This window comes from Juglans microcarpa x Juglans regia, chromosome 2S, assembly GCF_004785595.1.
Source record: "Juglans microcarpa x Juglans regia isolate MS1-56 chromosome 2S, Jm3101_v1.0, whole genome shotgun sequence".
NCBI lineage: Eukaryota > Viridiplantae > Streptophyta > Magnoliopsida > Fagales > Juglandaceae > Juglans > Juglans microcarpa x Juglans regia.
In genome coordinates, this window is record NC_054597.1 from 12051936 (window position 1) to 12067785 (window position 15850).

Consider the following 15850-nt stretch of genomic DNA (forward strand, 5'->3'; position numbering starts at 1 on the left):
AAAAAAATCTCGAAAATATATATATTCATATGATATTGTTAAAAAGAATTTAAAATAATTATTTAATTTTAAAAATAATAAAGTTAAAAATTAGAATGTAATTTGTATTGTTGAATGGAAAAAATTAAAAAGAAAAGGAAATTAATTAGGAAGAAAGTGGCAGTACGTAGTAGATACACGTACCTCGAGGCCTGGCCTTAAAATCAATGGCAGTCTCTGATCTCCCATCACAAACCAATATGACAACATTCAACACAACACCAGCACCACACTAACAACTACTACTACTCCTTGGTCTTCTTCTAAAGTCTCAACCCCCACCCTCTTTTATTGCCGAGTCCATTGCACCGTTTCATTCAAAGACTTTGTACATCTCTCTCTCTCTCTCTCTCTCTCTCTCTCATTTTCTTGCATTTATGGCCAAAGGAAGTGGACTTTCTGTTGATTCAGATCCGATTGGGTTCTTTTGCCACCAGCCAATGGTACTCAACTCGTTCCCTGAAGACAACCCTGGCCGAGAACCCAAGTGGAAGCTGGGTGCCATGGATGCCGCTCTCACCAGCTCAGCTCCCCCGACTATCCAATTCCCACTCAACCTTAACTGGTCCCGTCGCCAAGATTCTCCTTCATCGTCAGACAACAAACGCACTGTTATCGACGAGGTGGACTTCTTTGCCGAGAAACACGGCCGAGACAACAAAGCTTCCTGTACCGATACCGACAGAAAAGACTCGCGGGACCGTCAGGCCGCGTTAGAGTTTAACGTAAACGTACGAGATCGATCCATATTATGTTTCCTCAATGAGTTTTATCATATTATATTGGTTTTCTCTGATAATCGGATTGAATATATGTTTCTTTTTTTACATATATAGACTGGTTTGAATCTTCTTACTACCAACACTAGTAGCGACCAATCCATGGTGGACGATGGCCTATCACCGAACGTGGAAGATAAAAGAGCTAAGAGTGAGGTAAGGGAACGAAAGTCTTGCAGGTTTCTGTCATGGGCTCGTACGTTTTAGAATTTATGTTTTCATTTGATTCAATTTTAAGTTTGTTGCTGATGTTGATTTTGTATCACTATGTTGTGTTTCAGATGGCTGTTCTTCAAACTGAGTTTAAGCGAATGAAGACCGAGAATCAGCGTCTAAAAGAGATGATTGATCAGGTTTCTACCAATTATAATACTCTACGGATGCATTTCGTTACTCTTATGAAGGCTCAGCCATCCAAAAACCCTGAAGAAAGTGGTATATTGGTGGATGGCAAAAACAATGGATCACTAATAGTGCCAAGACAGTTCATGGATCTTCGGCTGGCGACTAATGGTGATGCTAATAATGAGAACTCGTTGTCTACATTAATGGAAGAAAGAAGCCGGGAGTGGAACCGGTCAGGATCGCCAGGTAAAACGGCAGAAGCCATGGCGTCAGAGTTTATAACGAGTAAAAGTGGGAATCTGAACGAGGAGCTTGTGTTTCATCAGGATAAAAAGGAAGATGGTAGTAAAATTGGGAGAGGGGATCGTAGCCCAGATCAAGCTTCACAAGAATGGAGTCCTCCTAATAAGGTTCCTAGATTCAATCCTCCAAACGATGTACTTCATGATCAAACGGAGGCCGCCACGATGAGGAAGGCCCGCGTATCGGTTAGAGCTCGATCAGAGGCGCCTATGGTAGGTGATAAAGAATGAATTTATGGTCATAAAGTGGTTTACTAGATCTTAATTCTTGCAGTTTATTGATTGAAAATTTGTTGATGTTAGATCACTGATGGCTGCCAATGGCGGAAGTATGGACAGAAGATGGCTAAGGGAAACCCATGTCCTCGAGCTTACTATCGCTGCACCATGGCTAATGGTTGCCCAGTCCGAAAACAAGTATGTTCTCTTCTCTTTTATAAGAGTACTACAACTTCTTAAGGACATCTTGAGGGTACTGCAGTGCATTACTGCTGAATTATACATTTATTTGCCAAATTTCTCTAATTTTGGGGCTAACTAATTAGCTTTGATCAAAACCTTTTTTCCATTTTAAGGAAGTAAGCTGCAACTAGGCACCTTTTCCTATGTTTTAATTTAGACCCGACGTTCGAGTTAAGAAAATTGGGAAAGAATCGAAATAATTTCAATCAGTTATTTGATTTTTTAAAATTCAGTCATAAACTGCTAGCTTTTTATTTAACAACGAATTATAGCTAGTTTAAATTAAATGTGATTCTTAAACAGGTACAGAGATGTGCAGAAGATCGGACGATCCTTGTAACAACATATGAAGGCAATCATAGCCATCCCTTACCCCCGAACGCCATGGCAATGGCATCGACAACTTCATCAGCAGCACAAATGCTGCTGTCGGGCTCTATGTCTAGTGCTGATGGAATAATGAACTCAAATTTCCTCACTAGTACACTGCTGCCATGCTCCTCTAACATGGCAACCATCTCAGCCTCAGCCCCATTTCCCACTATTACATTAGACTTAACTCAATCCCCCAACCCATTACAATTCCAAATCCCATTCTCAAACCTAGCCCAGAGCATTTCCGATGCCCAGACCACATCGTTGCCTCAAATATTTGGTCAAGCACTTCACATTAATCAATCAAGATTCTCTGGTCTTCAAATGTCCGGCCAAGATATGGACCCTTCTCAATTGGGTCACCTTCAGCCACACGCATTGGCATTAATGAACCAGTTGGGGCAGCAGAACTCGCTTTCTGATACCCTCAGTGCTGCCACTGCTGCCATTGCCGCGGACCCGAACTTCACTTCAGCTCTTGTAGCAGCCATCACTTCGATTATTGGTGCTAGTTCTCAAACGAACAACAATAGTAACAACAATGCCAACTTGACAAGCACTACCAGCAGCAATGCCAACTTAACTTCTCCTAGCAACAGCAATGGCAACAATAATATCAGCAATTCAAGTTTCCAAGGCAATTGAGGCGAGGCTACTTTTCTTTCAGTTTTCTTTTATTGGGAAGAATTCTTTAATGAATTTTTGTTCTGTTTTTATACTTTGTTCCAAATTGTATGTCGATACAAGTGAAAACAATAGAATGGAAAATTAAAATATATATAGAAGAAAGACATGCGTAGTTTCCTTGTTCTGTAAGGATCCAGAAACCAAAGGAAGGGTGTTTTGTCTTCCATCTTTTATTTTTGTCAATGTATGTTATAAATTAGATATTTTGTTCCTAAAGCTAGCTAGGACCGAAACAAAGCCAAGAGGAAAAGAACAAGCTGGGAAAAGATAAAAGGAAGAGAACAATGGAGTTCATTCCAGCTTCTTGGAGGTACGTGCATCATATGGCACTCGATCGCCGAAAGGAAAGAAACGTATCACTTGGCAGTCAATAGAGCTCAGAAAAATGAAAAAAAGAAATGGGATCAGTCTGTAGAAGAGGTCAAGAAAACCGTCTGAGTGAGTTTAGCAAACATCATGGTTTGTTTGACACGTTAAGAATATAGAAAGTAAGCATGTTTGCGTGCGAGAGAGAGAGAGAGACGAGAGAGAGAGAGAGAGAGAGCGACTTTCTGGCTTAACATATTTGATCTTGTCTTAAGGCATTTTGTCCCACTTGACAGTGGTTAACTAGATAGATACATTTGCTTCCATTCATTCATTCATAATGCTTTCGTTTTTCCATTCTTTTCACACGTACGTACATTCCTTATCCAATTACTTCCAATCATAAAATAATGAAAAAACTTGTAGTGCAGCAGTTACTAGCGTATTTGTCTACCGATCGAGCCAAGAAGAAGAAGAATGGACATGCATGTCAATATATTTCTATATTATCAATAATATTTACGGTTTTGCATGCAGCTTATAATTAAAACAAGTGATCCAAATTAAGAGCCCTAGCTAGCTACGGACTGCAGCACTGCATATATGCACATATAGATGATCAGGAAGTACTCATGTTCTTTAATTGTTTGTATATATATATATATATATATATATATATATATACAAACAATTAAAGAACATGAGTACTTCCTATATATATATAACACATGCAGCAGCCTATACGCTCATAAATATATAACAATGCATGCAACAATATATATATATATATATATATATATATATATATATATATCGATATTCATTGTACGTTGTAGGAGTAGTGAAATAAAGTCTAAGCTGATATATATATATATATATAGAATTTTCAGATCATCTGGTTAAACTTTTCTCGTATTCAAGCGCTCCAGGTAATCAGTTGTTGTGATGATTTGAGTGTACAAAACCGCAAAGTTTTAACAGAAATCAAACTAAGAGATCATGCGAGTTAATAACCAAACATATATATATATATATATAATTAATCACAATTAGGGCCTGATCATCAATAGTAAAGATAATGAGAAGTTAGTACTCGTACTGGTACTGATCAAGACCCAAGATCATATTAATTAATGAACGTACGTATAAGATGCCAAGGCCAAAAACTTCAATATTATTAATTAGTTGACATGATCATATAAAGTTTTCCCAGTTGTACCAGGATTCCGGCCGCCTGCTGCTCAGGTAGAATAATGGGCCGGGGTTTCATGATCTTTTGGATAATCATTAAGTGGGAAAGCCGGCCGGTATTGTTAGAAAAAAAAAAAAAAAAAAAAAAAAAAAAAATCTATTCATCATCTCTACAAGAATAATTATAGGATTACTACTCTACTATTACTCATCAACTACTTTTTTTATATTTGATTTTTTTAATTTTTTATTTTACTTAATAATTAAGGAAGTGAGTATTAGTAAAGTTATATATTTTTTTAATTTTTTCTTAATGATTAAGGATGTTAAAAAATACTTAAAAGAAAATGATAAAAATTAAAAAAATTTGAAATACACTTGGGTAGTAGATAGGTAGTAATAGGGTAGTAAGCCTATCACTACCCTTCCCACAAACCACACTTTTTTTTTCTCTTATCAAATATGTGATATATGGATGATATGTAGAATAATTTAATTAATTTAAGAAGAATAAAACAAAAAATAAAATTTTAAAAAATAAAATAAAGTGTGGTCTATGGTGTGTGAGATGATGAGTAGCAAAGCTCGTTAGAAAAATGTCCTCCAAATCTAAGGCATCGTTTGTTTTCATAACTATTCTCCACTCATTTTATATTATCTAATAATTACAATTTTTTCTAAATTTTTGCACAAAATAAAATAACCAATTCAATTTTTTTAAATTCTAAAACAAAAATAATATTAAAAATATATATTTTATAATATTTTATTTAACTTTTAATTTTAATCTCAATTAACCTCATTTCATTTGTGAAAATAAACGTGGCCTACGCAGCCTAGCTAACTATATATACAGTAGCCATAGCCAGCAAAAACCCAGAAAAATAAAGGTGATCACTTTGTGCAAGAGTACCCCATAGCCCATAAGGACTGAAAAATATGTTTTCAGAACAAAAATAAATAATAATAAATTATATATATATAAACTGTAACTTTCTTCCGAGAAAACAAGCGAAGACCCATGAGACTAATTATGGGCCTGAAGTTTAAGAATAGAAAGGCCCAGAACCCAGCTTCCAGTCCCAGATAGATCTAAGACCGTTGTGGAGATACCCGTTAAGGGAGGGATCGAACGGCCAGGATTCAAGGCCGCCATTACTTTCTTTCGAAAGTGGACTGGTAGTTAGAGCCTACAATAAGTCCGTTCTCCGAATATTTATTTACGACTGACGATGGCAACCAATCAACCACCTCCCGCGTCTTCATTTTGAAGCCACCGAAACTGCACTGCCATATTAACCGTTGGATCTATAAACCCTCGAAGTCAAATCAACGTTGAAACGCCAGAGTGCACTACTCCTGAAGCAGACAAATTCCCCCTCTCTCACATTTCCTTCATTACCTCCGATATGGTTTCCTCGAGTCCACTTCATTCCGCTCCGTTCGTAGCAATTTCAGGTGTGTTTCCATTGTTCTTTTGTCCTTCCTTTTCTTTCAACGATTTTTTTCTGTTATAATTTTCTATTCCTTGATCGCATAGTTGCTGTTAGATTCCGATATTCTAGTTGAATTTGGTACTTTTCTAGCGTTTTGATTGATTCGCGGCTCCATGAGCTCCGTTTGGTTGCTGATATAATACAGGAACAAAACAAAGGGAATTTTGTAGGATTTTCTTTTGGTTGATCCTATTTACTAGTGGGTGAATGGTCGTGTGACTGTCAGCTTATCTGCCCCGCCCCCTTTCTTCACCCCCCCCCCCCCCCCCCTTCCTTTTGACATCCAAATCAGATTCTACAATCAAGCCCAAGATTGTATCTCAGTGGTTTTGTGATTTACTGTAATTCTTTGCTTGGATTCTGAGAATCTGGAGTAAGAGTTATATTTCAAAAAACCAGTCTACTCTTATTTGAGAGAGAGAAAAGAGAGAGAGAGAGTTGGCTTCATGGATTTTTCTTTATTAGCTACATGGTTTTAGTGATTGATCGTATTTAATCTCATTATTTCAGAATTGGTGTAAGTTTTGGGTTGACAATGCCTTTGTCAACTGATCTCTAAGAAAAAAATGTGCATTAATTATTTTGCAGTTTCCAAGATGAAAACCAGATCTAGAACCACTTTGGCTGCTCTTCTTCTCTTGTTCCTTCTGTCCCCAACGGTATTCTCCACGCCCAATGATCGGTTGATCCGAATTGGACTCAAAAAGAAGAAATTGGATGAAAGCAACCGGCTTGCTGGACAAATTGACTCTAAGGAACGGGTAACAGTTCGAGCTCCTGTCAGAAAATATTATCTCCATGGTAACTCTGAGGATGACACCAGTATTGTCGCACTAAAGAACTACATGGATGCTCAGTATTTTGGTGAGATTGGAATTGGTACTCCTTCTCAAAAGTTCACTGTGATATTTGACACTGGAAGTTCTAATCTTTGGGTGCCCTCTTCGAAGTGTTATTTCTCAGTAAGCATCTTTAATATTTTCTCAATGGATTTTCATTGCGATTGGTTGGGAAGGACCAAAGTTGATACTTTTGTGTTTTGGTCCAGGTTGCTTGCTTTTTTCACTCAAAGTATAAGTCCACCCAATCAAGCACCTACCAAAAGAATGGTATTATCCATTTCCTTGGTTCAAAGAGTCTATTTTGCCTGCTTTCACACCTCATTTTTCTCCTTGTTTATATTTGGATTGCTTACGGAGATTGGAATCTCAATTTCCTGAGATTGGATTAAAATGGTGCAGGAAGTCTGAAAGAGAACTAATCAAGGCATTTACTTGTTGAACAACAAAATTTTTGAAACGCTAATTTTAATGAGTTTACTCTTATTTGACATTGACAAATGTTCTTCATATGTTGTGATGAACCACAGCTGTGCATGGTGATGTCTATCGGGACACTTTACCATTGCAATGAAGTTTACTCCACCTATGTGGAAATTTATGTTGCTTGAATAGTCCATGAATAGTCCAAATCAAATTTCAAGAAAAGCAGGGAGTTACAACGTCTTTCCTGGGCAATCAACTACGACGCTAAGGGTGGTAGCTCATCTAGAGGGAAGTCTAAAGGAGGGCAGTGTGAAGACAGGAGGAATCAAGGGGTTGGGGTTGGGTGTTCAGGTAGAGTTTTAGTTCTATGGGAAACAAGGGGTTGGGATCGGGTCTAGTGTATTTTGGGTTGTTTTTCCACGGACTTTTTGGGTCATTAGGGACTTTTTGGGTCATTTTGGGTAAGGTTTTCTTTTATACATTCAGTGTACTTGGTTTCTCCTTTTGATATATATAATTTTTTACTTATCAAAAAAAAAAAAAAAAAACTCTAGTTAGGGTTAATTTCCACCAGTGGGCAAACAAATGTGTGACGGAAATGAGAGACACTGATAGCTAAGAGAACCCATCAATCAGAATCGCTGGGATATGAATTATAATGTAATTGCTAAACTTTTTGTGGCTACACTTTCTATTTTCTAACAGACTTATAGTCAATATAAGACTGGTACTCTTTGTTTGCTAGTATAAATAAATATGTGTTAGGATAATTCATGTTTCATTTTCTTTATTTTTCTTTATTTTTTAATAATCTTTTGGCAGGGAAATCTGCTGAGATCCATTATGGAACTGGAGCAATTTCAGGTTTCTTTAGCCAGGACCATGTCAAACTTGGGGATCTTATTGTTACGAATCAGGTAGTTTTGATAAAATTCTAATTTTGGTTGTCTTCAGTTCAGCATTGTAGTTGGGTTTATCTATACTAATGCTACTGCATATTAGGATTTTATCGAGGCAACCAGAGAGCCTAGCATCACGTTCTTGGCTGCCAAGTTTGATGGTATACTTGGACTTGGATTTCAAGAGATCTCAGTTGGTAATGCTCTCCCTGTCTGGTAAGTGAAGGCATCTCAGCTGCTAATAGACTATGAATCACGTGATTATACTTGAAATCTACATGGTAAAAGTGTGCTTAGCTGACCAGATTAATCAGTTTGGTTAATGATAATCTTCTCGCAGGTATTGAACTGCTATCTTATTGTTTTTAGTACTGGTTCAGAATGATTAACATTTTTCAACTGTGTTTGCAATTATGATAGGTATAATATGGTCAATCAAGGTCTTATAAAAGAACCAGTTTTCTCATTTTGGTTAAACCGCAACATTGAAGGGGAAGAAGGGGGTGAGATTGTGTTTGGTGGAGTCGATTCTGATCATTACAATGGTGAGCACACCTATGTTCCTGTGACCCAGAAAGGCTATTGGCAGGTTAGCCTCCCCAAATTCCCACCATCATTGTCACAGTTGTCCATGCTCCATTCATCATATATTTTTTATGTTTAGTTTTAAGTTATTGGTTTTTCTTATTGGCAGTTTGATTTGGACGATGTACTAGTTGATGGCGAAACAACTGGTAATTAATTATATTGAGCTTTTGTTTCAGCCCTTGTTTTATTGATTCTTACTTGTTAATGATATGAATCAAATCCACTTCTTATTGTTTTTAAATTAAGCACATCATTTTTCAGGATTTTGTGGTGATGGTTGTTCAGCAATTGCCGATTCCGGAACCTCTTTGTTGGCTGGCCCAACTGTATGTATTTTGGGCAGATATACATCCATTTCTTATTTCTCCATTAGGAGTTCTGCACCATGTTGAGGAGTAAAATGATACATGTTTCTGCCAATACTTCACATGTGTATATGTAGTTACTTTTAGTAGATGGTTATTTTTCTTTTTTCTTTTTCTTCTAATTCAAAATTCATAAGGTACATAATTTGATTTACTATCTGATATAGTTATTTTAGGGCTTCTGCCCTAGTTTCGATTCCATAATGGTATAATATATCAAAAGGCCACGTTTAAAATAAAATGGTAGTTTTTGTTGCTAATGAAAGATTTCTCAAGTTTTAAGACAGCACCTCCTTTTTCCTTGGCAAATCTAGGCCCTTTCATGCTTCACTGTGATTGTGCTTTTTTTATACCCATTGAAATCTAGCAACTTTTGATGCATATCATGTTAATAATATCTTGTTCACAGACTGTCATTACACAAATCAATCATGCAATTGGAGCTTCTGGGGTTGTAAGCCAAGAATGCAAGGCAGTGATTGCGCAATATGGGAAAACCATTCTGGACATGCTGGTAGCTGAGGTATATATTTATTCTTTTTAAAAAAAACTCTTATGCATTTTATAGCACGTTATCATTCTCCCATTCTAGAATGGAATGTGTGGTGCTATTTTCCTATTCCCCCACAACGAACTGACTTCTTACCTGTGGCTTTTTATAGGCACAACCCAAAAAAATCTGCTCCCAGATTGGTTTCTGTACTTTTTCCGGGACTCACAGCGTTAGGTCAGAGTTAATTTATTTTCTAAATTTTGTGAATTAATTTATTTTCTTCTTGTTATAATAAATAGCAGGATGATATTAGCAGCATTTTCTATGATAGTCAACCAGCTATTACTTATATTGTCATAGTCAAATAATTTCTACCATGTCTGTGCAGTATGGGCATTGAGAGTGTGGTTGATGGGAACAAAAACCAGGTATCTGGTGGGGTGCATGACGCCATGTGTACTGCTTGTGAGATGGCAGTGGTTTGGATGGGAAATCAACTAAAACGGAATCAGACAGAAGATCAGATATTGAATTATGTCAATGAGGTAAACTAGCCTTTTTATTTACACTTCGGAATAAATGCCCTTGCAGCAAGCCTATACCTGTAATTGCACTTGCAGCTTTGTGACCGACTTCCCAGTCCAAATGGAGAATCAGCAGTTCAATGTAGCAGTCTATCTTCCATGCCTTCTGTTTCATTCACCATTGGTGGTAAAGTATTTGATCTTGCACCAGATCAGGTAGGTGTCATGCTGATTTTTAAATGTTTTCAGTTGCCTAAGTCATATGATTTTCCTTAAAGTTCAGTTTGATGAAGCTACTGTTAGTTGTAGTCAAATGCTTTTGTCACTTTTTATTCTGCCATCAAGCTTCTTTAAATTCAATTTGGAAAGATATAATCTTATATACTTGGTGATATGTATATGATTGTTCCATCAATGTAGGTCGTGAGAATGAGCTAACTAAAAATAAAAGTAAAATAAAATTTGCGCCAGTTGTAATCCTACTACCTGGATTACCCAAGATTGTTTTTCTTCACCCATTGCTAATATTTCCTCTCTGGTTTTTTTTTTTTTTTTTTGTCTGGACGGTGGTGCCATGAATCAGTATATTCTTAAAGTGGGAGAGGGAGTTTCTGCTCAATGCATTAGTGGATTTATTGCTTTGGATGTGGCCCCGCCCCGTGGACCTCTCTGGTATACTTCTTTCTATTGTATTCGCATCCCTTTAATATTTTCTCCCTCTCTTGATGGTAAAGTAGCAAGTATAGATTATCGAGCCCAATTGTGAAGGGTGAGAAAAGGGGAGGGGGTAGGGATTGCCACTCCAGATGGCATCGTGACTTTGCACGCCCTGCATCTATGACAGCAAGATGTCCTTCATCTTGACAATAAATTTTCTTCCTTTTTTCCCCCACATTCACCAAAGATTACTTCATTTAAACGAGATTAGGTTCCAAGCATATAAAGATTACAAAAAGACTTGTATACTTCCTGTGTACTCAGGCTTTGCCTATTTACATGGATCAATAAAACTTCTTTTTACCTATAAAAAAAAAAAAAAATACAAAAAGAGAACGAGACTACCTTCCAAAAATAACAAGTTAGCAACTAGTTCCGTACATTGTTAGTATCTAAAAAAGTATAGTAACTATTCATTTCATTATTATCTGATGACTGATCACATTGCTAGCAAAAAAAAAAAAAAAAAAAACAGAAAAACTGATCATGTTGCTGTACCACATGCCAAACGCCCCTTCATTAATTAAGTAAAAGCGTTTGTTCTACTTTTACCCATTGAATTTTCTTTTAATTATGTTAAGAATCCTACTTGTAAAATTGTGAGCAAGGAAAAATACAAGGGAAACCTCCCATCCTTTGATAAAAAACAAGAGAGTTGTGGATCATTATGCAAAATATCACAATAACATGAAGTAAGTCTTTCAAAATTTTTTGGTCTGTTTTCTGATTTACTTTTAGTAGTATTGTATTTCTCACTTTTGCTCTATGTTTATATTAAATAATTTTTCCTTGAAATAAAATGGTTTCTCAGTTGGTTAAAATGTTGTAAATTGGATGATTGTATAATTTCTTATGAGAAGATTGAACTGTTTATTATTAGTGTCTACAATTTCTAATCACGAGATACTAAATTATCTTTTCTTTTCACTGTTATGCTTCGCACCAAAATTAAAATTGACAGAGTATTGATCGGTTCTTTTATTTTTAGTTGAAAAAAGTTTTTTTGTTGTTCGAATCAAAACTAAATTAAACTAAAAAAAAAAATGGGGTCATATATGATTAAAAATCAATCCATTGGCACAACAAAAGAATGATTATTTAATTTCTCTATTATTTTACCAAGCAGTTAAATTCTATTTTGGAATTATTATATTGTATTGTTTATGAAATAAACAGTTTTAAAATTACATTTTACATTGTCTGACTACCTTTTAATCTCGCCCTAAACATGGTAAATCACTCAGCACTAGCTCCCAGAAGTAGATGGATAAATCTATTTGCAAGAATCTTTATTGATACAGCAAATACACCACTGATGTTGAAGTCTGCCATATCAGCTCATATAAAAAAGTGTTGATATTTTGACTGTTTTTATGAAAATAATGAGTCTGGTCCCACACTAAGTGGTGTGTTGTTACACTCTAAGCTTGTAAATAGCATAACTCAATTCATTACTTATTTTCTGCTAATAATCTGCCTCTGCTTACGATGAGCTCATTAATTCACTATGTTGCTTATGATGGAATGCAGGATTCTGGGAGACATTTTCATGGGCCGCTATCACACAGTGTTTGATCATGGGAATCTTAGGGTTGGATTTGCTGAAGCAACTTAAATCACTACTACATCTATGTTTCTCTTTTGCCTCTTCAGTGCAACATACTCATGTGAAAAAAACTTTGCACTGTTGTGATGTTATGATCATGTTATGATACGACTTGTCTAATCGATCAACCATGCCGTTAAACTTGTTTTATCTGTAAATATATGGAGACAATGTGCTTGTTATTGTACACAATAGTAAAGGAAGGCACCTTATGAAGTTATTAAACTCTTGTTACCAATATCTGAAACCCACTTTACTACTACAATTCGTTGGACATTTGACAGGTGGGTTCTTTGATCAGCATTTGCCAACAGAAATTGGAGCACATATGGTATGGTTATGATGTTAGCAAATGATATATCTGAGATTTAAGCCTAGATAGCAAATTCTTAACTTTTTATGTTATTTGTTCTGTTTGGGAAATCTACTATTTAGTTTGGAATATAGAGTTGTCAACTTCTCAAGCTGTCATACTTATTTGATATAGAAAGATGTTTCAATTATCATCTTCTTGTGATGTATCAAATGATTGAAAAATTAGCAAAAGATAATAAATAGTTTTTCAATCGTTTGATGTTGGAGGATGATGTGTGGATAATGATTAAGGCCTCATTTGTTTTTACAACTTCTCTCAATTCATTTCATCTAATTATTACAATTTTTTCAAATTTTTATACAAAATAATATAAATAATTCAATTTTTTCAAATTTGAAAACAAAAATAATATTAAAAAATATATTTTAACAATATTTTATTTAATTTTTAATTTTAATCTTAACTTATCTTATCTTATCTCATCTGTGAAAATAAACGAGACCTTAAAAGATGATAAAGTAGCATTTATTTTAACTAACTTGTCCTGTTTTTTGTTTTCTTGGAACATCTCTTGACATAATAAGATGTTATCTAAATATATAATTATTGTTTTCTTTAAACTGCTCAACTGAATTGGATAATCTAATCCGAAAAGAAATAAACACAACATTAAATACTTGTGAAGTTTACATAATCGATTGATACAGACCTGTTGGAACCCCATTTCTATGGAATTGCAAAATTTAATTTGGTGTCAAAATTCCCAACTCATCTGTGCCAAAATAATAAATAAGTGCCATGCTTATTGGTACGGAAATGACAGAGAGTATATGCCATGATTGGAATTATCTGTCAAACATCTATTTCTTTGCTCTAAGTTCTAGAAGTGGCTGGTGATTGGTGACTATGTACATGTGTTGACGTGTGACACAAAGAACCAAAAAAAGGTACCTGAATCCCCCAAACAGCACTTTGTATCACGGCACGTCAAAGCAAAGCAAACTCAAAACTCAGATCTATATGCATTAAAATGTGAGGGACAGGCACAACCTTATCATAGCATAGCACGGCAAAGCAAATCAACGTTTTAAAGTGTTTTTTTGCTGTATAAGGCTTACCTTGATATATGTTTTTTGAAAAAGGTGATTAAAGACACACAAAAGAAATTATTAATTTTAACTAATAGACAATTTTTTTTTTTTTAAAAAAAAAAAAATGAGTGTAAAACTTACACACCCTCTTACTCTATCCACAATAAAGATATAACTTACAAACACAGAGATAAGATTCGTTTAAAAATAAAAAAATAAAAATATTTTTGTGTTCATTTCACATTCACTGAATTTGTACACGTTGCCTCTCCCATATCCACACAATTTTCACATTCATGAAAAGGCATTCACACACATAAAACGTGGTCCTTTAGTTTCTCAACACAATCGTGTTAATACCCAAAAGTTGCGTACGAGAAAACCATCTTCATGATGATTCCCACTCTTACAACATACGCACGCATTTTACGTTGGTCCAACTAACTTAGCTAAATTTTTGTTCGGAGAGATTATGATCTATTTACATGAAGAAACGGTTTTATTTTGTCTTATTTTATTTTTATAATTTTTTTAAAATTTTAATACAAAATATAATAAATAATTCAAAATTTTCAAATTATAAAATTATAAGATATTAAAAATAATATTTTAATAATATTTTATTTAACTTTTAAATTTTATTTAAAATCATCTCATCTCATTTTACTATCCAAACGAGACCTATATTAAAAAGTTGATATAGAGAATATTAGCGTGTGGATTAATTACAAAATTACTATATGAGTTTTTATATTTTGAAATTTTTTTGCCTCAATTCTTAATTTTTACAAAATTGATATCTAAGTTCCAAGAAACTCACAATCAACTACGTATTTCTGTTAATTTGGATATTCACGCGTAGCATCAGTATGCCACATGTCAATCTTAGATTGGCTGACCTTTATATTTGAGTAATAATAAACACACAATATTTTACACAACATTTTTTACAACACATATTATAAAATAAGAGTATTTTTATAAAATGATGTTAGTTTTATAAGATATTTTACAAAAATATCTATCTTTTTAAAATATTATTGTATAAAGTGTTGTATAAAGTATTGTGTGTTTATCAATTTTTTTTTTTTTTGCAAGTTTATTAAAATTCAGGTATTAATTTTATAAAAATAAAAAACTGAGTTCAAATTAGGTGCTAATTTTATAAATAATCTTTACATTTAACAAAATTTAAAATATCTTTTTAAATTTTTCTTACAAATCAATTATTATGTGTATATCGTAAGCCAACCTCCATGTTAAAGTTTGAAATATATGATGAGGTGCATAGTGAGAAAATTAAGACAGTGGAGATAGCTAGCTAGGTGGCTAGGTTTCTATTCCAAATGAGAGGGTGATTGTTGTTGGGTTTTGATCTATAATCAACTAACATCCCCCCAACCCACCTGCTTAAACAGTAACGTAATATTTCTTTTCCTATAGAAATCACAATGTCTGTACCAATAAAATAACTGTTACAGACATAAAAAAATTATATAAAAATAAATTTTTAAATTGATGTATATTCACGTGATTCATTAAATTTTTTATATTAAAAATAATTTTATAATCTGATACAATACATCAAATTATATCAATTTATAAATTTTTATTTTTTATTTTTTGTATAATTCATTTGTGGGAGATGCCAAAATGTTAGGATTATCTTAAAGTATTGATCAAATCATTGAGCTCAGCTTTTAGAACAGCTAGCTGACTATCTAATAAGCTATCTGATATAAATATATATATATATATATTCATACATATAATATGATTACTTAATTGATTTGGAGATTAGAAAACCAACTGCATACTTACTTTCTAGAAGAATGTAGCATTTTTAAATATTTTGGTGATTTTTCTTAGTCCTGATTATAGACTTGACAATCGTGACATGTTGTTGAGATGAAAATAGCACATGTTTTTTTAAAATTATCATATATTTCACTTCGTTCTTCTTGAATGGGGGCATGTTTTAAGTACACATGGGAAAAAGAAAAA

General features: G+C 34.2%; 2 protein-coding genes across 2 annotated transcripts; both read left to right on the forward strand.

Moving 5' to 3' along the window:
- Positions 1–226: 226 nt before the first annotated feature.
- On the forward strand, positions 227–3188 carry LOC121251391 (probable WRKY transcription factor 31). The gene is made up of 5 exons (XM_041150646.1): positions 227–770; positions 876–974; positions 1100–1678; positions 1769–1882; positions 2231–3188. Exons 1-5 carry the CDS (start codon positions 417–419, stop codon positions 2945–2947), a joined length of 1863 nt encoding a protein of 620 aa, XP_041006580.1. The 5' UTR covers positions 227–416; the 3' UTR covers positions 2948–3188.
- A 2527-nt stretch (positions 3189–5715) lies between these two features.
- On the forward strand, positions 5716–12659 carry LOC121252046 (aspartic proteinase A1-like). Its single transcript, XM_041151512.1, has 14 exons — positions 5716–5944; positions 6571–6944; positions 7031–7091; positions 8070–8164; positions 8250–8362; positions 8567–8735; positions 8841–8880; positions 8996–9060; positions 9509–9622; positions 9762–9826; positions 9981–10137; positions 10213–10332; positions 10700–10788; positions 12364–12659. Exons 1-14 carry the CDS (start codon positions 5896–5898, stop codon positions 12446–12448), a joined length of 1596 nt encoding a protein of 531 aa, XP_041007446.1. The 5' UTR covers positions 5716–5895; the 3' UTR covers positions 12449–12659.
- The last annotated feature ends 3191 nt before the right edge of the window (positions 12660–15850 follow it).

What these genes read in the sequence shown, in the direction of transcription:
- LOC121251391 (XM_041150646.1), top strand. Translation starts at nt 417, where the DNA reads ATGGCCAAAGGAAGTGGACTTTCTGTTGATTCAGATCCGATTGGGTTC. An exon ending in CGTTAGAGTTTAACGTAAAC is followed by an intron (nt 771 to 875) that starts GTACGAGATCGA and finishes TTACATATATAG; the next exon opens with ACTGGTTTGAATCTTCTTAC. An exon ending in GTTGCCCAGTCCGAAAACAA is followed by an intron (nt 1,883 to 2,230) that starts GTATGTTCTCTT and finishes ATTCTTAAACAG; the next exon opens with GTACAGAGATGTGCAGAAGA.
- LOC121252046 (XM_041151512.1), top strand. Translation starts at nt 5,896, where the DNA reads ATGGTTTCCTCGAGTCCACTTCATTCCGCTCCGTTCGTAGCAATTTCA. An exon ending in AAGCACCTACCAAAAGAATG is followed by an intron (nt 7,092 to 8,069) that starts GTATTATCCATT and finishes ATCTTTTGGCAG; the next exon opens with GGAAATCTGCTGAGATCCAT. An exon ending in TTGATCTTGCACCAGATCAG is followed by an intron (nt 10,333 to 10,699) that starts GTAGGTGTCATG and finishes GCCATGAATCAG; the next exon opens with TATATTCTTAAAGTGGGAGA.